Source organism: Accipiter gentilis, chromosome 3 (genome assembly GCF_929443795.1).
Source record: "Accipiter gentilis chromosome 3, bAccGen1.1, whole genome shotgun sequence".
Lineage (NCBI taxonomy): Eukaryota > Metazoa > Chordata > Aves > Accipitriformes > Accipitridae > Astur > Astur gentilis.
Window position 1 is genome coordinate 19041648 of NC_064882.1, and position 27629 is coordinate 19069276.

The 27629-nt window shown below is 37.6% G+C and overlaps 1 protein-coding gene across 2 annotated transcripts in view; it reads right to left on the minus strand.

Moving 5' to 3' along the window:
• Window positions 1-1894: 1894 nt before the first annotated feature.
• CWH43 (cell wall biogenesis 43 C-terminal homolog) overlaps window positions 1895-27629 on the minus strand; it is a 29295-nt gene continuing 3560 nt past the window's right edge. For both annotated transcript variants that reach the window (XM_049835152.1, XM_049835162.1), the window contains 15 exons: window positions 26223-26343; window positions 25929-26083; window positions 24379-24580; window positions 23285-23373; window positions 20503-20757; window positions 16695-16820; window positions 14464-14543; window positions 13025-13130; window positions 10135-10270; window positions 8779-8928; window positions 6343-6487; window positions 5621-5682; window positions 4380-4535; window positions 2756-2881; window positions 1895-2027 (listed from right to left, as the gene is read on the minus strand). In XM_049835152.1, the coding sequence (XP_049691109.1) occupies window positions 2794-2881; window positions 4380-4535; window positions 5621-5682; window positions 6343-6487; window positions 8779-8928; window positions 10135-10270; window positions 13025-13130; window positions 14464-14543; window positions 16695-16820; window positions 20503-20757; window positions 23285-23373; window positions 24379-24580; window positions 25929-26083; window positions 26223-26343 (1871 nt within the window). In that variant the 3' untranslated portion in view covers window positions 1895-2027; window positions 2756-2793. The remainder of the gene's footprint in view (window positions 2028-2755; window positions 2882-4379; window positions 4536-5620; window positions 5683-6342; window positions 6488-8778; window positions 8929-10134; window positions 10271-13024; window positions 13131-14463; window positions 14544-16694; window positions 16821-20502; window positions 20758-23284; window positions 23374-24378; window positions 24581-25928; window positions 26084-26222; window positions 26344-27629) is intronic.

The following is a 27629-nucleotide window of genomic DNA, read 5'->3' on the forward strand; positions in this document are numbered from 1 at the left end:
TGAGATGAAGAGAGTATGATTAGAAAACAGCAAGATTAGTCACACACCCCTGCAGCAGGACCTGTTCTAGCACATTTCTTTCATAGTTTGAGACACAGTGATTGCGACTGAAAGATGTACTGCACATTTTTCTAAACCAGTCAGATACAGGGGATTAGACCAGGGTGCAGATTCAAGGACAAATAAAGTGTAGTTTTAGCTTCCCAATTCTAACCACAGTAGTAGAAGCAGTACACAAAGAGTTTGTGGTTATAGTTTTTCTTAGTAGTTCTGATAAAATAATTCAAGTGTCAACAAATACTTGGTACTCATTGCATTGGCATACAGTGTTTTCTGATATTAGGCATTATGAGGTATGGATCCACCAACATTAAATTACACAAGCTACTCAGAAGAAGAGAATATTCAAAGTTCAGATTTTGTCAATGTCTACATGAACATTTCTAATGGGGTGAACATTTCTAAATCCTGTGAAAATCCAGCCACATATGCTCACCGACTTTGAAGATTACACACAGAGATGACATACAGTCTGATCTGCTATGCAAGTCATGCTTTGGTGTCTGACTTCTTGAAAAATAACCTGATTCTATTTTTTGTTAACAAAAATAAGGGGTTTTCAAGTTTTTTATGTTTATGAGTATCATTTCCTGCATCTTACACGAATAAACTGCTCACATTACAAGGTATTTGCAGAGTCAGCCCATGGAGAACGTTAAGTAATGTGGCAAGATAATGTTATGTTTTGTACAGGCTATGGAGAGGCAAACCTGTGGCTGGATGTGCGTCAGAGCTAGCGTGAGAGCATGCTGCAAAGAAATGAGGATACTCGGAGCCGCTGTGCAACGTCAGTGCCAGTGCCAGCTGCTGTTGCAGGCTGGGAGAAGGGAGAGATGGGCTACTGGTGTTTGCAGAAGAAAACTGCTGAAAGTGCAAGAAAGTCACTCCCATCACTCTGAAACCTAATTTATCCTGTCCTGCCAGAGAGTCACACAGAGAACAAGTTCAAGAGGATTTCAAATCCTACCTAAAGGATATCTAAACTGGAATGTTTAATTACACTTTCTTGGACTTGTAAAGACAATCACAACAGCTCTAGGTGAGAAGTAAATCAGTTCAATAATGGCTGGTTAATAGTCACTAACAAAGTCAGGCTTTCTAATACCATCTGAGGTGAAGTTGTGGTGGCTATGTGTTCCTCAAGTGCCTTTCAAATATCCTCTGTCCACAAAGATCAGTGAAGCGTTTCACTCTCAGAAACAGTCTTAAAAACAAGGGAGCAAAATGATGGGTGACCAGGATAAAGTGACAAGCTTGGTGACGGCAGCAGTTACCTGACTCTATAGAACAAGAAACCCTGGGTAAAAACACATCCTGTATTTTCTTACACAGGGAAACAGTAAAATTGAGTAAGCTCAAGCTGTTCTCAAAAACACATGGTGCGGAATTAGAGGGAGAAAAAAGAACACTCTCTTTACTGCAACATGTCCTATTCCTTTCAGTTACAGCATGTTTAGGTATTCCTGGAAAGACACACAGTACTAAATAACATCACAAATGTGGTTTCCAAGTTGAGAGGGTCATTTAAATAAACCATATAACAAGTTTCTCACAAACACAAAACTTCTTTGGACAACACTGAAGATGTCCTCATTGTTTAAGGGAAGCTCTGCACATATACTGAAGGATCAGGAGAGAGACCCCAAGAAAACACATTTTACATTGTGTTACATGTGTGTAACATAGTAGGTAATTCACAGCCTATGTAAAAAAAAAAAGCCACAATTCCATGTAGTCCTACTAAAGTGTAGTGCTAGTAAAGGAACAATGCTTTTTTTATTATTTTATTACAGTTCATTTTAAATAAAAATCAACAATCAACATTTCTCCCCTCTCAGATACCATGTCATCTTGAGCATGATTGTTTTTAATTCTTCTGCAGTGTGTTCACGTAAGTTCCTCATAACAATAACTATCCAGAAGTACTGTACTCTTCCCTTTGTAAAAGCATTGCAGTGTCTAATGTCCTGTTAAAAAAAAGGAAGTCTGTAAAAGTCACTGCCTTTTCTCCAATATTATTAATATCAATCATCTGCAAATTGTTCTAATAGAACCCATTTAAGAATAAAATGTGGAATAGCAGCAGATGTAAATACTGTTTCGGTAAGTCAAAAATGCACACACTTCAAACACATAGTAACTGCATATCTCCCAATTATAAAAACACACTAGTCCCATTCCTATTTTGAAAAACCTAAGGCCAAGCTTTTTATTGCAATAGCAGCAGGACTACAAAGTGCAGCATATATCAACAGGTTACCTACACTACCACATTATTTCGCTTTGCCTCAGTCACCAAAAAAGTGTGGAAGTCAGCTGAAATTCCTTGCTCATGGTTGTTCCAATGAGCTCCCAGGAGAGGAAAGGGATCATATCTGAACGCTAAAGAAAAGGTGGATAGATACATTCAACTCTGAAACAGCACAATATAGGATACCTTCAAAAAAGTTGAAGAAGTTATGGCCAAAGCAAGTTCCCAACCTTGCTCTGCTGTGTACAAAGCAGGTATCTGGCCCATGTAGATACCAGTTTACCACAATGCATGCATCTTCCCTCTCTCACAGTGATGACAACTCATTAAAGAAAAGAGTCACCAACTATTACACAAACATTCACAGAGTTATGCAGTATGGGAGTTGCTAATCCTTAAACAACATAGTCTTTTTGGCTGCCAATTCAGTTTCAAGCAACAAACCTTTCTTGTTGGTCCCAATTATATGTTATTTTCTCATTCTAATTTTTCTGTTTAAAATATTTAGGAGTGCTCATATGAAAGCGATGAATCTGCTCATAATTATGTCCATCTTTGTAAGATCCAAACCTAAGAAAAATATTCAACAAAGCAAAACCATTATAACATGATTTAACCCATGCAATTAAATCACACACTTACAACAGTATAATTAACACTTCTTCTGAATGTTCTAAATTATTTATTTCAGAAACAGGCCACAATCCTACTTATATATAAATCATAACCTGTGTACGCTAACTAGAGGTCTTTGAGTATAATGGAGACATTTAATTACACTGATTGGATTAATGCCATAGGCACTTTATAAATGGAACTCCAGCTGACAAAGGTGAGAGGTGCATTTAGCTAGCTAAATCCTATGCTCTGAGTTTTTTCTACTGGCTTCAGTGGAGATATAATTTAACCCCCCACAGTATCCAAATAGTCAACCCTATTGTTAATATTGCACATCTTACTTTTAAAAATTATGGTGAAAATTGTAATGTTTCATGCCATATTTAAATCTGAAAGTTCTGACTACTGACTATTATGACATAGATTTGCAAAAGTAAAATGTAGTACTTACTCAAAATATCAGTGCTAAATAACATTTAAGAGCAGTGCCATTGTATTTCAAAAGAACTATAGTTTATTGGAAAAAGTTAAACTTATTCCTAAAGGGTATAAATTTTCTGCTTACGGGCAGACATGAAAGAAATCAGGACAAGAAAAATATTCTGTGCTAAAATCAACTGAGACAAATCTGAACGTGAATACTAACTTTAGGCAAGTTTCAGAAAAGATCAGACAAACTCCTGCTTAGACAGGAAGCCAGTGACTGAGTGGTAAATAAAAAAGTGAGTAAGCTCAACTGTTAGGTGTATATAAGAAATTAATATATTCTGTATTATGCATGTTGGAAGTAGTAATTATGGCATTGCTGGAAATGGTCTCTCTGTGGCAACATCTATCTCAAATTTCATGATGCTCAGTGATACTCCACTGATACTCAGTGTAGAATAAATATCTTTCTCAGTATTTCTCTTCCTTATGCAATGCCAGTGGAAAAATGACAGCATTCTAGAAATAAATAACTTTTAATGTAAAAACCTAGCCCTTTTTTCTTCTTGACATATGTAACATACTGCCTCAGGCATTTTCCTTAATTTTTGCTCCAGTTATATAGTATGTGAGTATTTAATGTATATATTGTATTTTGTGTTCTAAGTAACAGTATATTAAGACCTTAATCCTCAAAAGTGCTGAGAAACACGGGAGATCCCTCATCATCTATAAAATGAGTCACCACACCACTTGGCAAACAACCCTATCAAACAATCTCAGAAAGTAAGCACCTGGGTGAAATAAGCATTACCTTCAATTTATGCTACGACACCACAGACTGGTTTTCCCAAAGCACATGCCAAGTCATTAGAAAAAAATGGAATTACAAATCAGAAGTTCTTGCCACCTAATCTTCTGCTCAGTTTGGTACTGACCAGTGCCTCCCACTTTAAGAAATTTTGTTCCTAGACTTCTCTTTTACAAGATGTCACATACATCATCGCCTTAATTTCCCACTGACCTGGGATTGAAATGGACGTCCTCAGGAACTTGACTGGGATCAGTGACAATTCTGTCATTGTCAGCATAGCTATCCAAGTGATCTGGGATCCTGAATTTGGCTATCTGGACTTCTGAATCACTTAAACCACCATGAGATATGCGGGCATAGCCCAGTCTATCAGATACAAGAAGAGTTAGTTTGAAGAAATAACTCAAGGCAGTTTTACCACATTCTTAATTCATGTCTCTTTTTTCCAAGAGTTGCTAATTAACTTATCAACATAACTTTCCATTTCTGTGAATCTCACCTTCAAAAAACTTGAGTGCTCTATAAACATGAGCCTCATAACACAATGTCACAAGCAGAAAAACTGAGAGAGCAGAAGAGTTTAACAACAATAAGTTCTAGATTTAGAAACTTATTTTTAAAATTACAGTTTTAGAATATGCACACTGGTATAAGCTCACCAACTTTTTTCATGGAAGAGATTTTGAAATTCAAGAAAGGAACTCGAGCATCAATGGAATAAGTAATGAGAAAAATTAAGATTTCAAATGGGGGTTTTGTTAGGTTTTTTGTTGCCCACCCTTTTTTTTTTTACTCAATACTGTTATTTAAGACAGCTACCTAGTTTACTGGTTTTACTCCTGTGAACACTGCAGAATTTGCATTTTATTATATATATATAATTATATATATTACATATAAGCTGAATTCCATTCTGGTACATACATCACCAAGAGAATGATTTACAAGCAACTTGGTATTAAAAGATATGGACTGCATAGTTCCCAGCAGAGGAAAGTATTTCAGTATGGGCTTACACAGTTAAAGTTTCCACTGAATCCAGCATAAAGCCTGGCTAGATTAGATCAGCATTTTGCTTCAACAAACCCCACAATCATAGTTCAAAATTTGTATCTTCTGTGTCACATACAAATTAAGGCTTAGCCCTCACATTTTAGAATGAAGCTGCAGAGCTTTGGAAAAAAGTAGTTTTACGTTACCAAAGCAGATTAGATCTGAAGACTTCTGACACAGAAGGATGAAACCTGTAATACTCTCTTTGTAAATTATATTCAGAAATACACCAATTCATCCCGAGATCAATGTTTCACATTACTTCATGGTATATCTAACTGTCCATACATAATTGTTTAGGGAGATAAGACTCTTCTACAATTACCTATAGAAGGGCATAAAACTGATTGTCATAAAGATATTTAAAACCAATGAATAAATGATCCACTTTAACATACCTTATTACTCCGCGATACATAATATAGCTACACCATCTGTCATGATCTGTACTGTCAATATCCTATGAGTGAAAGGGGAAAAAAAAAGTCAAACACATAAGGCAAGCTTTCCTTACACATAGGCTTTAAATAAGTAACAGAACCAATGTGTAAACCTGCTGCAGAAGAACGTTTTGCCTAAAACACTGTAATAAGGTAGAAAGAAAAAAACCCCACTGTTAGACAACGGACAAATCAGACAACTTTTTGACATCTGACAGAAAACCAAACTGCAGAACTCGGTTTTAAAACAAAAGAATCACAGAATTAGAGAATGGAAGGGATGTCTGGAGGTCACCCACTCCCAACCCTATGCTCAAAGTAACTTTGAGCAGGTTGCTCAGGGCCTTACGCAGCCAACTTCTGAATATCTCCAAGGATGGCGATTTCACAACTTCTCTGGGCCCCTGTTCTAATGCTTGACAACGCTAACTGATTATTTTTTTTCTTCCACGATCTAACTGGCATTTCCCTTGTGGCAACTGCTGTCCATTGTCTCTTGTTCTTTCACTGTTCTTTCACCTTCTCTATAACATGTCATGAGGTAGCTGAAGATTGTATTTGAAAATGGGCATGTATTTTCTTATATGTCCATTTCTAAGTTACCAATTTGAAATATTAAGCTGAATGTTTCAAATACATATTATCTCTAACTGCTAAAAGAAGCAGTACTTTTAAGTTACCTTGACATTTCCATTTTCTATTAATTCAGTATAATCTCTGGATCCAGGAGCTGAAGTGATGTACCCTAGAAATACAACTTGCTTAGAGCTAGTCTTCAATAGATTTGAAACAGCTATAGCCTGGAGTTTTCTGTCCAAGTCCTCTCTGAAAAAAATGGAAAAGACTTTACCATATATACATTTTACCTCAGAATCTTTGTGCTGTAATATAGTAAACCACAAACGAATCTGGTACCTTTTTTATTGCTCAGTATTACAGAGTACGAAAGTCTACAGAAAGCTCACTGATTCAAAATGATCACTATGTTCGATAAAAGCCACATGGTCATGGTAGATGTAATTAGGGTTCTCTTTCTAACCATTATAGGAACAACTTTTTCTATTACTGTTTTGTTTTTAATAGTGATCTCATCACTAGGAAATGTGAATGTGCGTGCTTTGGTTATCTGAGGCTTTGTCTCTGCCTGCACTTGAAATTTAATTGTGCTAGCACAGCACGGTGCCTAACAAAGAGCTCACATGCTAACAAAACTTTTATGATGGACAGATCATGGTAAATATAGTCTTAAAGTCTGGGTCAAAATTTATGAAATATAACTTAAGAGCTACATCATCCCATTAACACTACTTAATGGCATTTGGCAGGTATTCTGCATTTCTTTAACAAGATTTACACAACAGTTCCAACATGACCAAAAGTAATAGCATAAGCAGAGCCTGGTAAAATACTGCATTGGATCCCATTCCCTGTCCTTCGATTTTTCATAACATAATGTAAAGGCAGTTCTCTTTCTATGATTCTTCACGTTAGTAACTTTAAACAGTTGTGTAAAGCACGTTCTCTTCCATATTTTGGTAGACAGGGCAAAATACCATTGAGACAGGGAGCTGATTTTAGAATCTGTAATCCCAAAAACAGACAAGAATTTAAATGCTGCTATGCTTACTAAATAGCAGTGCTTCTGACTGAAGCAAATGCATTAGAGAGAAATAGCACAGACTGGAGACAAAAAACCCAACCCTTTAAACAAAAACCTGACCTAGGAATATGTGAAGTTGCCTGCTGAGCTAGCTGCTCTTTCCAGAATTACACCTCTCCAGAAGATGGATTTTTTTAAACGACACAGACATTACTGTATTTTAAAAACAGTCTTTAAAAAAATCCCTAGTTATCCAGTATTCTACAGTTTATGTCATGCTAAGCAGCAGATGAAAAAAAGATGAAAAACAAGCAGTGGTGTGTGATTTAGTTACAAATTCATTCACCTCAAAACACAATCTCATTTGCCCTCATTTCCCATGTGTCTCTTCCTATTTCTCCTTCATCTTTATCTCATCTCTCTGTGAGGGGGAACACAGTGCTATTTTCTTCTACTTTGACAGTTTCTCAGAGAGGCAAGTCTAATTATCTGTGCGAGGCACGGAATGAAATTCCTTTCCAATTCTCTTCAAATTGAGAGTGGTTTCTGACAACTATATGTGTTTAGTAAAAGGGAAATCTATAAACAATTTGGATGCTTGGAGCACAGCTTCCACACAGGGGAAGGAAATGGGGAAGCTCAGTGTGGGATAATGAGAATTCCTGCTGCTTTCTGAGCAGGTTCTTTGTATATTGTATTCTGTACCCAATCCATAAATTTGCCTCTCCATGAATTACAACAAATATATAGAAAAAACTCCAAATCTTACTACATAACCACAAACATACTAGATACTGCAGCAAATAAAACAGAAAATACAGCTACATGGAGTATCACAAAACTATCCCTTATTAATACTCATTACACACAAGTAATCAAGATACTGTTTTAAGGTAAAGAACTGAAATATATACCTTAATCTTTTCCATCACATATTTGAGTTACTGGTATAATTCTTCCTTTCAGAATCCAGAGATCAGATTTCATACTTCCAGTTTCACATAGTCAAAAGGACACTGAATGGATATTTTTGTTGCTGTTTCAACACTGTCCTTTCTCGGAGGTTTCGGAATTGTTACTTTTTATTTTAATAAATATCAATTGTCCATTAATGCTATCTATCTGTAACTATTTGCACTCATTATGGAATATAATAGATCTATTCCACACACAGGAAGTCAGAAGGATGCTATCCTGCACTGACATGTATCTGTAGCCCTATTACCTGTTGTAGTTTTGCAGAACTATATTTTTATAGTAACTCAGATATTAGGTATTTATTAGTTTATTAGTAACTCAGATATTAGGCTCAGCTGAGTTTTGTGTAACATATTTATCTTTTTTTAAAAAAATGCTTCAAAATTTTAAACCAGTAGCTATGTCACAGTATTTCTTCACAGTGTTCTGTTAGAACCAGCAGCAGGTTTTAAAGGGTACAAAAGAAATCCCAGTTCACAAATTACAGTTAGATTACATGACTTTGCATGACATATGTAACAATAAATAAAATACACACTCTTCATTTCCAAAGTGGGCAACAATAAAATCAACCAGTTTCCCTGTGAAGTTGACTGTCATGGAGATGGCTGGTGCAATCTCTCCCTCTGGAGATGGAAGGAGGTGATGGGTGGATTTTACAATTGGATACCTTGATAGTGCCATAATCCTACATGAGAAGAGGGAAACAGTTACATTTTGTGGCTCACAAGCATCACAAGTGTGAACTAAGCAGATAAATGTGAGCAGAAGACTAATGGTCACTGAACTCAAACCATCAGACCAGAACACAAACCATGTAGCGGATTTTTCTGAATTTTGAAGGTTTTCCTCTAAAATGTTACTTAAGTACATGTCTAAAAATGTATTATCAAATTCATTCCTCCACTAAGAAATACCATTCTATATATACGAATTCTTACACTGAGCCTTTCAAGATCTGCATCCTCAGACAAAACAGAATTTTATACTACCAGTAATTAAAATGTATTTTATTAGAAGTAGAAGCAGGTAGAAATATATCTCTAAAGCAGGAGATTTCTCATTCTTTCAGCTTCTGTTTGGAATCAATCTTAAAACCATTTTGCATCAGGTTTTTAAAAATATTTCATGAAGAAAATTTCAGAGAATGAGTTTTCTGCCCCATTCTGCATCACTTAAACACACAGGCTCTGGAAGAGGAAAGTTACTAAATTCCCCTCATATATGGCAAAAATTAGATAGCCATTGCAACATCACTAGGAAGCTGCATCTGCCACAAAGATCTGCATATCCCCCTGAAAAAAAGCCACATCATAAGCCACTATTTTCCAGAGGCCAAAGATATTCAAAGATATGCAACTGGTAGTTGGTCAAGCATTAGAGTAAAATCAGACACAAAAAAATCTGGTCAAATAGACATGCGTCTTTCTATGCCTGTTTCTCACTATACAGCCCAAACCAGATTTAATGAATTCAGAATTGCTAGTAACTCCAGGTACAGTTACATTTTGCAACTGCTATCACATTTTTAAGTCTGAAATCTAAAGTTCTCATAGCCCAAAACAAAATAATGAGAAAAGGGAATCAGATATAGTACTTAGAATGCCAAACTTCCAAATCTGTACATTAAGTGGCAGGATGCTATCCTCTGCATCACCAAAGCCAAAGTACCTTACAGGGGCAGGCATAAAAACCTGATCATTTTTAATGAGAAAACTTCATCTGCATTGCATTGTAATGCTAAGGAATGAAAGCATGTTCTTAAAGACAAGCTCCAGCAAGTGATTACGGTGATTGTTATTCCAATTATTCTTTGCCCATGTTCTAGTGGAGTTAGCATTGGGTAGTGTATTTACATTTATTTACTGTCACTGTGCATGTAAAGATGACTCACCCCCAAGTGTGATCTCTTGTGCTTGGACCAAAATCTGTATAAAATCCTAGTCTTTCTCCTAGCCACATTGTTGGATCGTTGTTCCCAATGAATGGTTTAGAGGCATCACTCTCTATAATAGTGATAAAATCTGCATCTAAAATGGGAAGAAGAAAGAAAATCTTTCCAAACTTGTAACTGTGATCTATAAATGTGATTTATAAATTACTACACAATGTCATCATTTCCCTTTTGATTACAGAGGGATGGACACAAGCCCTTCAGGAGTCAATCAGGGCAAACCCTAACACTGGCAAAGTTATGCCCAAACTTTAGGTCACTGTAGGCTACACAGCCTCTGATGAAGAGATACGTAGTGTTCGGTTGCCATAGTTCCTCCCTGGCGTATAACCAGACACATATGAGACTGCACAGTACACCTGGCCTGCACATACCTAGTGCAGACCCTTACAAAAGCATTAGGCACAATGTGCATACACAGATTAATAGCACAGTAGAGTCTACTGCTTTCAACTTGATGAACGAGAGCTACACAGCACATCTGCACTTAACCTTCATCTACCAAATCCTATTCTGCTCCAAAGGGTCCTATGCAAGAGGGAGCAGGCTGCTGTTGCTGAAACAATTAATCAGCCTACAGCAACCTAGCATCGGCCCCCAGGCATGGTAACAGAAGGGTTCCCAGCTCTAGTGAATTGTTGACCATCTGCAGCCACCTCACTTTCTCAGGGCACTGTGGTCCCTCACTGTTTACATGCCAAGGTGTGGTTTTGTCAGGGGAACATGACAGGCTCCCCAACATTTTAGCTGCAGGTTACAGGAAGAGCTATGTGGTCCCTTGAGGAACTGGCAGCTAAGAACGACCTGCCAATACCTGAAGGAAAGTGGGAGGTCTGCAAGCTGGCCACAGCCTGGCTGAACCATCCAGGCTCAGGCTGAGCAACAGGTTGGTATGGCTGCAGCAGCAACAAGTGCTCCCTTCTTGCTGTGATTATGCCTGCCTTGGAGTGCTCTCCTGCTCTAGAGGGCAGATGGAGTCACCACTTCTTCTGCAGCCCTTCTATAAGGAATTAAGACCCCTCCATCCAGCACCATTCTTGCCACATAAGATTTTTTGCTTTTGAAATGTCTTATTTAGCACTATGAAAACAATGTTAGCAAGGAAAATGGTAGCTCAGAGTACTTTTAAGTGGATTCCCAGATTTTTGCTTCTACATCATTAGCATACATGCTGGACATAGAAACAATGACTGAAACCATTGAGTGGGGTTGATGTTGGTTCCCTTCATGGTAGACAAGAGTTCCAGTCACAAAAGCCATTACATGTTGCATCTTCACTATTCCAACAGGGAGAAGATGAGCCCAAGGAATGCACACCACCACATCTTTAAAGATAACCTCTATGCTGAAGAAGTTAGCCACTTTTTTCTCTGTGGCTTTCAAAATCAGCTACTCTTCTTCAGCAAATAAATCGTTTAAGAATCTGCAGCTTAACTCTGAATGCATTTCCTGGAAATGTTAATGTGGTATTTTATATAACAATATACATGTAAAATAAAACTCCAGAATACTGTTTCCAGCAACCAGGAATTAAGATTTGTTCATTTATATTTTGGAATTTGCTGCCTTTTTGCTTTACCAATTGCTTCTTCTAGAAGTGATACTTCATTACCACAAAGAAATACCCAGTGGACATAACCAAGTAATCACTTTTTCTAATATTCATAAATTTAAACTATAGGTGCCAGAAATAAATGCATTCATTACAGTTCATAAATAAATATCCAGAGATTAAATAAATACCCAGACATGAGCTATGGAATCACACATATACAAGAAAGCTCCAAATTTCAATTCATCAAATGTCCCAGCTGTTTTCTCATATCACTAGACAGCTTACATAGCTCAGCCCTCTGAACCTTTGATCATGGGACAACGGAGTGAATGATGCACAAATCAGCCTGTTCCCTCTTCACTAACTCCTGGGCACCTCTGCCACAAAATCAAAGCTTGCACTGCAGCACCTGTGTCAGTGCCCTCCCACTGCTTGGGTCTGTCAAGCCTGAGCTGCTCAGGAAAACCCTGTGGCACATTCACACCATAGGAGGAAAGAACAATAAATGCTGGAATGGCAGCATGGATGCTTCCTAATCTCCTGAGCTGCTTTAAATCTTAAAGCAGCAGCTTCCAGTCTTCCCTATCTTATGGGTATTGCAGAAAACAAGTAACACCTACAACCACCGCCGGTAAATTCCTTTCAATCCACCCTGCAGCTGCACTAATCTTTGGTCCAAATTCTTCATTTCCTATAGCTAATTTTCGGACCAAAATCCTGTCCATAAGCAACAGGTTACAGTAAAATCATGACAACTCAACCAAGCTACAATTACTATTTTTCTTTTATACATTGCTCTGGCTCAGTGATGGAAACAGACTTGTCTGTTTCTCCTCTGTACACCTTGTTTAGGGCATTTTAATTTCAGACCCTTTAGGAATTATATAATGCTTCACATCTAAAAAAAAAATACAGAGAGGTTATAAAACATTAAATTTGATCTAGAAGGATACTTATTATTTCATTTATGCAAAAAAAATCTCTATAGACAAATAACTCATCAGCAATATGAGAAAAAAAATCCAAATAATAAACAAAGTGTTTCCTCCAAACAGAAACCTCTTTAAAAGACATTAAAAAAAATTATCAACTCCGCAAACGGATTTTTAACAGAAGTGATTGTACTGGAACTGCTCACAAATTCAGGAGAAAGCCACTAGACACAGGTTCTTGTGTTAATGTAAGAATGGATTTGGTCACCCAGCAGGTGTTCTTGCTTCTGTGTCTTCAGATGAACCCTCTCAAATATAAATGAAGTGGGAAAAAAAAAGTTACCTGTCTGATCAAGCAAATTAGCTGATCCTTCCAAATTAGACCATCCTTCATTGTCATATGCAAATCTAAAAGGCCAGATCATAGCAGAGAAGTCTCTTTTTGGAACCTCAAAATAATAAATGGAAAAAAAGTACAATTTGACTTTTACATATTATACCTTTGCAGTCAACAACATCAGATACATGGTGCCATAAAAGACAAGCAAGAAGAGATGTTTTAACCAACATATTTTCCTAATAAACCTGTCAGGATTACAAAGACTTCAGGTATTTTTGAGAAAAATCTGCTATTAACAAGAGGAGAAAAATCATAGTCAAAATGAATTTGTACAAGTAACAGCAAATAAATTAACATGAAAAAGACTACAATTTTTTTCATCCTTCTAAGATGAACTACCTCTTTTTTCCACATTATAAGGTACTACAAACCTGGATGAGTTCTAAAAAGAAAGCCAACTGTATATGTCTGCGTACATGTTTGAATACGCACGTGCGTGTGGGTGCATACATATGCGCACGCACACAATTTCTACTTAGCTCTCATCACATTTTCTGCATCTTTTTCTACATTTGTCATCAGTGATTTCTCTAACAGAAAAATTACCAACAGGAATACATGTCAAGAGCAAGTTTCAAAGGACTATTTCCGAACTGCCACCAAAAGAAAAATAGTCTAATTCACAACTGTAACCAACTGCATCAAAAATTCAATTTTATATTAGTAATCAACTAAATCATAGAATGGAAACATGTTAATTTATATCTGATCAAAACAGCTCTAATTTTGAATTAAAATTATTAAATAGGCAAGTAGCACACTTGGACAACTTCTAAGTAATGTAAATGCTAAACTTCCAGAGCATTAAGCATCTTAATTGTTACTATCATTGCAATACCTAATTTTTTTGCCAGATAGAAAACTGGAATCTTCTGATTTTTATCCAATTTCCATAACTAGTCTAAATCTAATCTAAGTCAACCAACTCTTCACAGAGGTTCAATTCAGAGTTATCCATATAAATATAGAAGCATAGAATTACTTCAGCTGGAAGGAACCTCAGGAAGTTATGTGTTCAAACTTCACTGATATAAGATCAGGCTGCTAACAGCATTGTCCAGTCAAGTTTTGAATACAATTCAAAAAACTCATTTATAAAAGTAACATTCAAATTGAATATATGAGGCAAGCATTTCTCTGGTTTTAAGAATATTTTTTTCCTTCATAGCAGCACTATAAATGTCCTAAGACCCAGACATTTCCTATGTTCAACATGAATTTACAAATTAGACTTTTTGCATCTTCATTTCTGCATTAGTTTTGTTGAATACTTGGATTCTGGTACAAAGACTTCTTCAGCACCAACCAATACACCTAAGAATACACACACACATTTTACTGTATATTTGAAAGTTACCATTGTTCAAAAACACACTACTCACCCCTTGGCCCAACTTCTTCTGATAAGTTTTATAACGTAGACCCAATCCTAGCAAACCAACACCAACAAACAGCCACAATACTTGAAACAGAGAAACACAGAAAAGTTGTTTTTAAAGCAAGAGAAAATAACATTCTTACTGCAGTTAAACAGAACTGGGTACACTGTCATTCTAAGGTGTGCTATACATAGAATGGGAAATATATGCATTTAAATTTCCACATATGCCAGTGATAACATCATTCCAAAGGGCCATGCTTAAGAGTATCTAATCTATATGTGCGTAGACACACTTACATTCTCCAAAAGACAAGAGGCTGAGAAGATACAATGTACCAAATCTCCTTGGAATATTTATGTAAAAGTGATACCTACTGAAGAATTCATTATAGGGGATGAGTAAGAGCATCATGTAAACTTTTCAGTGTTTTTCTCTCTGTGTTGCAGGTATACATTTGTAGTATAAAATTTTTATTCTGTATTAATGTAATGTGTCAAAGAAAATTTAGTTTACTTCACAAGCCTTTACGCGTCAGAAAGATGTGATCTCTGCCAGACCTCCAGAGCAGTCCTTTGTCTGACACATTCTAGGAAAGGCACTGTGGCTTCTCAGAATGCAAATTCAGAGCTTTCCCATTGCTCCTGTAGCCTTCCAAATAACCACAGTGGACACTTAAGAGGTCTCAGGGTTTGGCACATGGTAACTTGATGATCAAAACCAACTGCAGTTATTTCATCACTTTATTCTTTCATCAAATCTTTAAACTGATACGTAATTATTTTTATACACGTTTTCTGGAACAATTTTGTGTAAATTTTAAATAAATGTTATCATGCACAATGCCAGAAGGACATGCTGTTTACATTAGCAAATGTCAAGAAATTTCACACTCTGCAAGATGCAAAGGTGCTTAAAGGGGAAGCTGAGAAACAATGCAAGTCTGGGCATGATGAGGAAATACAAGAGTTACTGTTGTAATGTCAAAAAATTAGCTGAGCAAGGCTGTGCTTTGTTACAGACAGTATTTTGAAGTATTTACTCACTTTTGTGAAATGTTTTTGAGTAGTAATATTTAAATTCATTGGTGCTCACGTTGCCTCTAACACACAAACTCTCAGGGGCCACATTCTTCTGGCCCCTGAGTATATAGGTTAAGAGTATATAGGGTAAAGACCTTCATAAAGTTTTCAGAAACAGCCCTGAAAAGTGGTGAAGCACCATTGTCTCCGCTTTCCAAATGAGGCAAAATGAGGTACGCAAATGATAAGTGGTTTGATCCAAAGTCACAGAGGAAAAAAAGATGCAGGAATTTGAAACTTCAGCATCCTGATCTCTGTAGGCTCAGCATGTCCTAACGCCTAGCAATTTTTTCCTCTAACAAACTTCACAACATTGACAGACTTCTTCCTTATAAAATGTAAGCTAGTGGTGAAAACAAATTTGAAGCTCAAATGATTGTAGAGAAATACTTGAAAACATCATTTGGATGGATTCCAGAGGTTTAAAAGCCAAGAGGTAAAACCTCAAACATTTCATTTTCTCTTTGAAACCTAAGGAAAAAAGCAGACCTCATACATATCATCTGGAAAGCTGGGAACCCTAGGCATAGTTCACAGGCGGGAGATGATAAAGGTTTCCTGGGGAAAGGCCTGGTCTGAACGTGCAGCAAGGCATCAGAATTGTGTTGTGATGTCAGCCACAACAGGCTTTGCAGGACTGCCTCCTCACACAGGAGGGCTGTCACGTTATACGGCAGCGTCCCATCCCACTGCTAGCCAGCTCACACAGCCCTTTAAAGGGCAGCACACTGAACTGCTTCAGAATCAACACACCGAACGGGCTGAGAAATCATTCATCTCTTTTGTATACACATGTAATAAATCCCAAGATCCAGAGAGGCCTCCTCATCAACGACCAAAATGAAATCTCAAATGACGCCAAATCCATTTTCACATTTTCTTTTTTCCCCAGTTCATTTTTTTTGGTCTCCATTTAACACATTGCATGAGGAAGAGCCTCTCTCTCAACCGTAATCATAGTGAATCAGCTGCTCCGATAGTATGTCATCATTAAAACTGGAACTAGAGCAATACCAACTACAAGTCCAGCTCTAAAACTAGCACCAAAAAAACAGTTCTAAAACACCTAAGCAAAACACTCCACTGCATTACTCTTCTTCCTCAGACAGTATTCCTAGAGTCATGGAAGAAAGGAAGTAAAATTATACTTACGTAGTTTAATGTAGTTTTTACTTCTTTTGAATAGTGGCTTTTGGTTGCTTTTCACTTCAAAGATAGAGCTAAGGTCTTTTTTGGGTCCTGTTAGAAAGTCTACCCCAATACATAACATTATAAACCCTGTAAAAATATAAGTCATTAGTTTTTTCTGTAGAGCTTTAACATATTAAACATTGCTCATAAATGCACGATTTATAAAATCCCAGTTGTTGTGTTACATTCAACCTTACGGCTCCAACAGCAAAGACAATTCAAAGCACAAACAGAGATAAATGCTATACCAAATGTAGTAATGCATGCAACATGAGATTTATTGATAGAGAAGATCCTACTTATAATTGTCACAGTATTCACCTCAACTATGCCTGCAGCACTTCAAAAAATTTTATGTTGTTGTACTTGTTGACATAAGCATTGCTTCCAACAAAATGAGCTAGTGACATTAAACATGCCACTAATGATAAATATTTCAGAAAAAATATTTCAAAACAGTAGTATTGCAGTAAGAATTCAAAGCTAAAAGATTATTTTAAATGCCACTGAACACCTGGTTCAAACAAAAAGAATGAAGATCAAAATTATGAGGTGCTGCTAAGATTTAATACACCTGAAACAGCCTTATTAAGCCTGCTTTGTGTGAAGAGCGGACCTAATAGTAAAAGTATCTAGCCAAAGACCCCTCCACATTATGAACTCTACTCTGGACTCTGGTGAGCTCCAAAATACCGTCCACCTTTGGGTCTTTCAGGCTGAGCACAAGGCCAGCTACTGACACTAATGCAACTTACAGCTGTTCTTGCTCTTCCCTTCTAATCCAGCAGCCTAAGGATCATGGTATTACCAGATAACTTTGTGGTCCCCAGCATCAGGCTGCATTGGGTGCTAACCAAGCAATCCTCTGAACCTGTCTCATTACTCATTATGGAAACATAGAGATATTTTAACTCTGCTGGTACTACTGGGTGCCACTACTGCAGATTTTATCAGGTTTCTTCTGTTAGTGAAATACTTGTTTAAAGCCATGTTTTCCCTTCCACCATCCATGTACCAATTGGGAGAACAATAAAACCAAAAATATTTTAATGCTTTGATCTTGGGCAAAGTAGCAAATCTTTCAGCAGATCTCCCCACCTTTGTGTATCCTAACACCAACTTCAAGAACCTCAAGCACACTTAGCCAGCACTCTCAAGCAAAGACTGATTTGCAGAACAGTTTCAGGGTATTACATCAAAAATGCTAGCACATGGTAGATAAATTACGCTAAAATGCTTCAGGACCCCATCGACTGGTACAACTCTCAGCTCAGCCCAGTGCTTTCAAAGTTTACTGGAATCAACCTGGACAAGAGCAATTAAGTTACACCTATATATTACAGAACCTTAAAATAACAGCTTGATTAAAAAATACATTGTTGATTGTAGATCTCTATTATCTTTGCAAATAAACTGCTCTGTCACCAAAATACAAGTAACACATATTTATACAGGAACTACAAAAGCAATTGCTCAGCAGTTCATTCCAAAACAGTGTAAGCAGACTGCAGCATGTTGGGAGGACAGTTTAACATGGCAGCATCATGTATTCTTGTCCTCCAGAGCCAACAGAAGCAGCTGTGCATTTTAAGAATAGACAACTAAGCACACCTATAGATACATTTTAAAAGCTAGTACGCATTTTCAGTGCACTAATGCACTAACTGTTGCAACACACTGTGATGGTATCTTTTCTTTTCAATAGATAGTTCAGACTAAGAGTACGAGCTCTTTTCCCATCCCTTATGAGCTAAAGGATCCAATTACTTAAAAGAAAATGTGGGAGCATAATGAGCTGCACAAGAGTTCTGCTGGAGAAGGTATATGTCCTTAATATCTTTGTGGCATAGTTAATTAACTATAGAAGTCATGTTTTGTTTCAGAGTTATAGCTGAAGATGAAATAACAATTACTCAGTGTTTTCTTATTACCCTTACTTGTTACATTGGTTGTAGTAAGAGTTTGCAAACCAGGAAGCTGAGTCTAGTGCAAAGAAGAAGGCAGCACATACAAAACCTTTCTCAAAGGGAGACTGATTCAAAGCCATTAAAATTGATGGAAGACCAGGGATCCAACCCCTCAGTATTATGTTACATCGCAGTGAAGCAGCACAGAATTTTTTAATATAATGATCTTACTTTCATTGTCACTTTTCCCGGTGCAGTTCCCTACCCAAACTGCAGCAAGAGAAAGGCAGGATATTGGACAGGAGGAGAAAGCAAGAAATAGCACTTGCACCTGAAAGAAACCAGAAGAAAACAAGCAGTTTGCCAGAAAGCCAAGCTGTAAGGGTAAAAGTGCAGCAACAAATACACAATCTCATGGTATAATTTGAAAATCTTTGATAAGCAATGGGATGGCATCAAGACAGAAACTGGATTCTCAGATGGAATATAAACTCATGTAGTGCCATCAGCTGAGACAGGTTCAGTTCACAGTTTTAATTTTACCAAAGAGAAAGCTAGGGCCATCTCTGTGTTACTATCCAGTGATCACGCCAGGTGAATTAATCACTAGTGTGTATTTCAAAGGAAGTGACAGAGTGGAATTTTATATAACAGCTTTTCTTTTGTCAAAGCTTTACTCAAGAAAATATTCGACATTCCTCTACCACATGCTTTCTTCACATAACTCCAAAAAATAAAATTAAATGAACTGAGATAAGTCTTTCTATGGACCCCCCAGAGTGCTTTCAGAACAAAGAAAACTGCAATAAATGTAATGGAACTCTCCTCAAAACATAACAAACTGAAACCCTGCATGTGATTGCTGTAGTATATGAAACATATACGGAGAGTTAGAAACTGGAGTGACAGAAAGTGGTTGCAAAGACATGTACAAAATCTAAAACCATCCAAGCAACAAGTCAAGCACAGCATTCATTAATTCTTTTCAAACAAAATATAGGATAATGCACCACATTTTAAAATGTGCCACACACTTAGCCCAAGACAATGTTTAGCATTGTTTAAATATAATTAGTGAAATATGCTATTGAAACATATTAGTACCTATTAAGAAAATAATTCTGGAGACAAACCCAGAAAGGGTTGGTTTCATTTCCACCTCCCCATCTTAATCAAGGGATCATTTTGCTAAAACCTCAATTCTTCCTCATTGGCAAACACCTGACAATTTCTTTTCATCCTCTGCTGTTTGCATGTTTCTGAAACTGCAGGCTTATCAACATTCCTCCAAACATGCTTGGAGTGTCCACAAAGCATAAGGTAGAGCCCCATGGAAATGAAGCTCAGGTGTCAAATGCAGACTAGCTAGATCAGCAAGATGCTGCACTTTGTTCCTCAGAGCGGGGCTAAATAATGCACTGAATTATGTTAGAGTCCCAGTAACACATCCTTCATAAACCCCTGACTTTCCAGAAACTACATTGTTACCTGTGGTACCATACTGCTATCTAAGGCAGCTAGCATACAGGTGCATTCACATCCTGGATTGCAGCCATTTTTTTTAGAGTGACTGATTAACAGATCTCTTCCTCAGCTGTGTACTATCAGACTTTTTTTCACTTTGTCGTTTTCCCCTCAACTGAATTCCATTTTCTGTCCACATTTTAAACTATTTCTAACAGTAAAGAAACAAGTAGATTATTTTTTGCATGTCTCACTAATTCTTGCATAGAAACTCTTACCATAGTAAATCAAACAGCAGCTGAGCATTTGGAAAGACTATTTATAAACTAGATACATTTTAAACATCTGGGCGAGGCTAAAGCAAGCATAGTTGTATTTGTTCATAGTCATAAATGTACCTAGAAGAAGATGAGAGCTTTCTCTTGTGTAAATTCCTCCAGGTACAAATTTATAAGCTGTACACCACACACAGAAGAATAATTCAAGAACATAGGCAAACATGGCTGTACTCATGGCTTTCCCAGGATGCAGACAGCTAACAAAGCGTCCAGCCAGTTGAGGCCACACACACATAGTAAAGACAGCAAGAATGTTGCCTGCAACTGCAGCACTCCAGGTGTGTAAATAAAGGAGACCAGTTGAAGACGTTAAACCTGTGAAGGGATAGAAAAGAATAGAGTAAGTCACAGTCAGATATATTACCCGCCACCTTCTTTTTCACATTCTGTCTAGGAAAAAAAAGAAAGTCTGGGAAATTTAACTGTGCTTTGCAGCCATGAAAACTGCATCACTAGAAGGACAGTTATTCCCAATAGCCAAAGACAGCATCTTACTTTTCCTAATACCTCATTCTCCTCAAGATTGCCTATTCAGCTGAAAACAGTGCAGCAAAAAGACAGGAGAGAAACATCAAGAGCCAAAACTGAAAAGTTTTTTCTTACACAGAGCTCTCCCAGCACAACAGAGGGATGATGCAGTTTTTGAGAGATTAACACATCTGCCTGTTATGAACCTCCTTTAACATAATATAGAAAGAATCAAATAGGTTAATGTGAAGAGAAAACGTATCTTTTCCTGATCTTCTCTCCCTTTAGATAACCATATGATGGGCAAGAAAACAACTATTAATCTTTTACTAACTGCAAGATCCTTGATTTACCACACCGTCCTTGACTGTGATGGGATTTGAGCCCAAACAGAACACTAACAACCACAGAAACTCCCTATAACAGGACAACTTCATTTTAACACTTTGTTGTAGGCAAGAAAATGTTTACTAACTTTCACATCATGACAGCAAATGTATATAATGTTTTTAATATTTTACTCACAGATAAAAATTTTGAGCAGTTTAGAATACAATGCTTGAATCAGCTAAAGAACCATTCTGTACTTTTTTTAAATTAGCGATGTGTGTACATCAAAAATCAAACGCTCATACTCACATTACAATCTGCACACACATGTCTTAAAACTAACACCTGCACCAAAAGGTAAATTATTTGGGCAACTGTGCTGGTTTTGGCTGGGATAGAGTTAATTCTCTTCATAGTAGTTAGTATGGAGCTATGTTTTGGATTTGTGCTGGAAACAGTGTTGATAACACAGGGATGTTTTTGCTACTGCTGAGCAGTGCTCACACAGAGCCAAGGTCTTTTCTGCTTCTCACCCCACCCCACCAGCGAGGAGGCTGGGGGGCACAAGACGTTGGGAGAGGACACAGCCAGGACAGCTGACCCAAACTGACCAAAGGCATCTCTCAGACCATATGATGTCATGCTCAGTATATAAAGCTGGGGGAAGAAGGAGGAAGGGGAGGATGTTCGGAGTGATGGCGTTTTGTCTTCCCAAATAACCATTACATGTTATGAAGCCCTGCTTTCGTGGAGATGGCTGAACACCTGCCTGCTGATGGGAAGTATGAATGAATTCCTTGTTTTGCTTTGCTTGCGTGCGCAGCTTTTGCTTTACCAATTAAACTGTCTTTATCTCAGCCCACAAGTTTTCTCACTTTTACCCTTCTGATTTTCTCCCCCATCCCACTGAGGGAGGTAAGTAGGCAGCTGCATGGTGTTTGGTTGCCGTCTGGGGTTAAACCACGACAGCAATTGATGGTTTAAGCATTGCTAACTTTTATGTCTTTATTGTGACTTTCCTGATATTTGGTATTTTATTTTGGATCCTGACGAGGAGAAACTCTGTTTGCATTAAATTTCTTGTCTTCAAAGTTGTGGAAAAAGACTTGAAAGTGCTGGCTCTTAAGTGCTCCAAAAGAGAAGGTGAATAAGAAAAAAAAATGCAAAACATAACTCATCATTTCCTTTGGTCTCTGTATTTTGATATGTCCCAATTTATTATTAAACATTTGTAGGAAGTACTGCTTTGTCTTCTTGATATAAACATTTACAAACAATTAGCTGAGGCCGAAAAAGAAGCAGATTTGCTTTTTTTTTTAAACAGCATTTATACCACTAAATTTCACTCAGATGGGCCTACAAATTAAACCAAGCTGCATCCATCCATCCATGCTGAGAAGGTATGGAAAACACATCTCTCCACAGTTCAAGAGCAGAATTATTTCCATCTCTTCCTACTTGCACCATGCATAGCTTGCTCCACAGCATAGCTATACCATCCTCTTGAAAATGGATGTCCAGATCCAGCACCTGAATTCCTCTTCCCACCACCCAAAACCCACTGTACGCAGACTGATTTTACAAATATATTGGTCTGGCAGAAATGCTTTGATGTTCATACTATTTTACCGCCTGGAGATCTTAGCAACTAGGGAGACAGGAGGCAAGCTTGCCTCTAGGTGAACTGCTCATTTAAATTACAAGTTATTGTGTCTCCTGTAGAATCAAGAGGTCTGTGTCCTCTCAACCCCATAACCCTAGATGTAGCCTTACACAATGCAGATGGTGAGAACTGAGACACTAGTCATGGGTACAGAACCTCAACAGAGGCTTCTGAAGAGAACAACACTGCTCTGCAATGGCCTGGAGATTTGGCCTGTAATCCTTAATCAACTAGTCAGATGTGTATACTACAGCCAGTGATAAAAGAAGAAGATGCTTTGATTAGCAATTGACTTTTCTGAGATGTGGTGTAGGGTCAGAGGGCTTGAGTAAAGGGAATAAGGTAATAGAAACAAAAATTCTGCTCAGGATTTGCACCTACCTACAAGAAACCAGGCGAAACTGGTGACAGAAGACCAGCTCCAAAATGAAAGCATCAGTCCATGAGCCAGGCCCAACAGAACTGTACCTCTAATACAACAATAAGGAAAAAGAAATCATACATTAATATAATTTTATAAACACCTAGCACTGAAAAAGAAACTTCTAGACATACAGACAAGGATGCTTGGTAATATTTTATAATCCTTTTATTTTAAAGAGAGTTCAATTTGAGCACAAAACATGTTTATCTCACACCCTGCTACATTTTCTCCCCTTTACTGGACATAAAAAACATACAGTTGAAAATAACGGCAGTTTATCATAATGTATAAGTGAGCTATGTTCAGCAGCAGAAGCACTCCACTGAAATACTGGGTATAAAAGGCAAAAAGAACTCAGAGAAAATGAGAGGGAGCAATCCACCACAAACAGAAGTATTTTCTTCACGTCAAATGGGGGATCCTACAGCATCTAACGTTGCTATCAGTCTTGGGTAGCTCTTGTGTATACTAATTCCAAATTATTAACTGCCTCACCTGCCACTACACATAGTTGACTCAGAATAACTAATCTGGTGTCTTTCTAGATTTTGGAACCCAGCTGAGCAACACACAGCATTAAGACTAAATTCTTACTAACCAAAAATTCTACAGAAGTATATCTTTTACTATTGCACACAGTTTACTTTTTTTTTTATCTGCATGCATCTCTGACATACACTATTTCCTACCATCTCCTCTCTGAAGTCAACTGCTAGATTCATTTACTGCATATTATAGATGCACTTCATTCATAAGTCCTTGAACCTCAGCCCTAATTTAAAAATTGATTTGCAATGCGGCAAATCAAGTTTTCTACTGGTGAAATAAAAATAATTCTGTATTAGAAAAATTTAAGATTTATTGGTACAGACACAATGCTCAGAGGTATCTGAAAGCAAGAATGAATCCACAAGTCCTCTGTGTGAAGTACCCACTTTATTCTATGTAAGTTCTTATACCATTGTCTGGTTGAGTTTTAATTTGTCACCCACTACAGCACTGGCATTTGATTACTGGGTTTTTTTAAATAATAATAATAAAAAACACTTACCCATATGGATTAGGATCTGGACCTGTATGTGGATGTCCACTTACTGCCCATCTAGAAACTAATGAGACCTCCCCAAATATCCACAGGGTGAGGAACATGAGGCTGCCAAAAGCAATCCCTGACAAAAGCCAGTGAGGGTGGGAAACAGTCTCTCTAATTGCATTACCAGTTTTGTTTGCTTCTTGTTTCCTCTTGTCTCCACCTAGAATAAGAAGAGAAATATAGCTGTGCAAACTGTCAAATCCTATTAGAAAGGGTTAGTGAGAAGAAGAAATAGCCAAGATCACAAAATTACCAGAATAAATTACTTTCTCAGACACAAAAGCTAACTTATCTTATCATTCATGGAAATTGATAAGACAAAAAAATCCCTAATAACATTCCCTAGGTCTGTCAGGAAAAGCTACTCACCTTAAGTGCACAAAAATGGCAACCTGCCCATATGATTATTCTTCATACTACTGGAATTTAAATAATTAAATTCGCTTTGAAAATCAGCAGAAAATTTATTAGAATGTTTTCAGAGGATTCTGTTCTCTGAAACTCTAAACTCTGATAAGAACAAAACCTGACACTTCCAAAGACACCAGAAATAAACTCCCTTCTTTCTCTTCTCCTTTTTCCATGCACTTTAGATCCTCTCTCATCTAAGGAGAAAGCAGCGCCTTTAATTGCACAGACATATTGCTTTGTCACCTCGGAAGAAGACAGATTCCTGGCCTAATCTCCTGCAGTAGATTCCCTTTCTAAATTATGATTAAAGTTCAGCCTTAATTTATGTCATGTAACACAAGTCTGCATACAATACACAATGCCAATTTATACCCACTTACACACAGATAAGGTCTTATCTTTCAATTAATTCATTCAGGTTATACTGAGAAGGAAGGAACTTCTGAGGATTTAACATGAGCTGCCTTAACTAACCAACCTAACTAACCAACTCAACCTCACTGTCGTCCTTGGCATTACCTTCACAGCTTTCAAGTCTGCTTAGCCTATGCCAGCCCCCACTGCTATGTGTACTCTGTCCAGATGCTCCGAGAACTCAGGCAAATTTTGACCAGGACAACTTGTCCACTCTACCAATTCTTTCTGTTTATTTTGCCACATCAGCTGTTCTCCAGCTTTGTCCTGTCTTCCCTTCTCTGTCAAACGATATGCACTGGCAGAGAAACTCAAAGAGCAGACTGAATTAAGAAAATAACAGAATACCACAGATGTTTCATGTTGGAATAAGGACAACCCACTCTGGTTTTATTGGTCTAGGTTATGCCTTTGTTTGCGTTACTGTCACATTATTGATACTGCAATTAGTTGTTAGCTCCAACACCAATTTACTACAGCTTGTATGAATTGTGACATTGATTCTACCGTGTTATGGGAGATGGAAGTACCCCATGGTTTCTAAAGTCTGCGATGCTCAGGCATCAGGTCTAAAAACAGACTGTACTGGGGGAAAAAAACCAAAGAATCAAAACCCAGTGACACACAGACAGGTATACTTTAGGATGCTTTCATAACTGCCATTTTTGCTGTAATATGCTTACCTGAATAAATTCGCTCCGCTGCTGCTATAAAACCAATTATCAGTATGACAGTATTGGCAGCTTGCGAGCTCCAGACTGGGTTTAGTGATGTATACCAGATGCGAAGAACAAGGAGCATTATCTTGCCTAGCATGAAGCCCCATATCCTGATGAACCTGTAAGAATCATTTTTCGAAATTGTGATGCATTTGAGAAAAAAAAAAGAAAAATCTTAACTTCTCAGGGCCGGGGGGAAAAAAACACCTATTAATATAAAGAAATGTCAGCTACAATCCCATTAGTATAAGAAAATACCTTTGTAAACTGTTTCCTGACCACCATGTTACTGTTTGAACCAGCAATGAGGAGGAAACACCTGCAGCCAAGATGAATAGTCTAACTGAAGCATTTGGTGCCTGGTATGATGCTAAGCTTCCTACAAACAAACACACAGATACAGAGATTGCTTTAATGGGCAATAGAGATCAGGTAATAAGGATTTCCTGTGCATTAGTTCAATCTTGTCTGTAATTTGGATGGCTACACCATTCATCTGAAAACACACGACATTTTGGTTTGTTTAAAAACATATAGAAATGTAGGTATGGATAGAAACTGGGTATATATGATATTATAGCAGTTGCCATTTTCAGGAAAAAAAATAACATAAACCAATTATCCAAGACTGCCTTTAAATTAAGTATTTATAGCCATTGATTCCATAAATAGGACATACGGATAAAATATCTAAGCATACGGATATTCCTGAACAGTGCACTTAAATAAATCAAAAGCCATAAAACTTCATGTATGGTGACTGCTTCTTTCTAATAAGGGTATGGCTTTTGCCACGGTGCACTTACTTTTATGGCTTTTGTGTTATGTAAGTGCACCGTGGCAAAAGCCATACCCTTTTTGGAAAGGAGCAGTCACCATATCTTGCACAAGGATTAGTAGGCAATTGCCTTAGCGGGTGTGAACAAGGCTTTCTCTGGCCAAGTATATGGTCTCAGAGTGGTCATTAGCAGCCTGTGTCATCTTGTTACTGGAAACTGTCACTCTCCCAGTCACCAATAGAGACGGTGCACATGCATCTCCGCCATTTCCCATGGCACAGTGACCTCACATTTATCAGCAGTTTTGAACTCTGCTAGCAGGTTTGCAATTCAAGTGACTACAGGTCACACACACACATCCTCATAACTTCAGTCAGCGTGGCAAATTCTGGCTCAGGACCAGTGACAAACAGCAGGAAAAGCAACATCATTTTGCTACCAGCCATTTGCTAAGTGAGTAGGAGTCAAACTTGAAGAGATGTTAAGCAAGGAAGGCCAGAAATGGAGCTGCTGAGTCTGGCAACGCATGCTAGGAGTCCTCAACTGTCTATTTGCTCATTCTGCTCAGAGTAAAAGATGTAAAGCTTAGAGCAAAGATAGTAAAATGAAATCAATGTGAAGATGTACAGACTTTAGCAGAGGTTGCATGTACAAAGCACACAGATTTCTGTCACTAAATTGTGCTGAAATCCACAATTCTGCCTCTTCAAATCTTTCATCACTTGTGCTAGGCAGATTAAAGCTAGCGTGGGTTTGCCTACTTACAGTAGACACACCTTTTGTTGCTGAGCAAGTAAACCCAAAACGTAAATATATCTAAACAAACAGGCAAATTTACTTTGTGTTGTCTGAAGACGTAGATTCAGATAAGCACTACCACATGGGT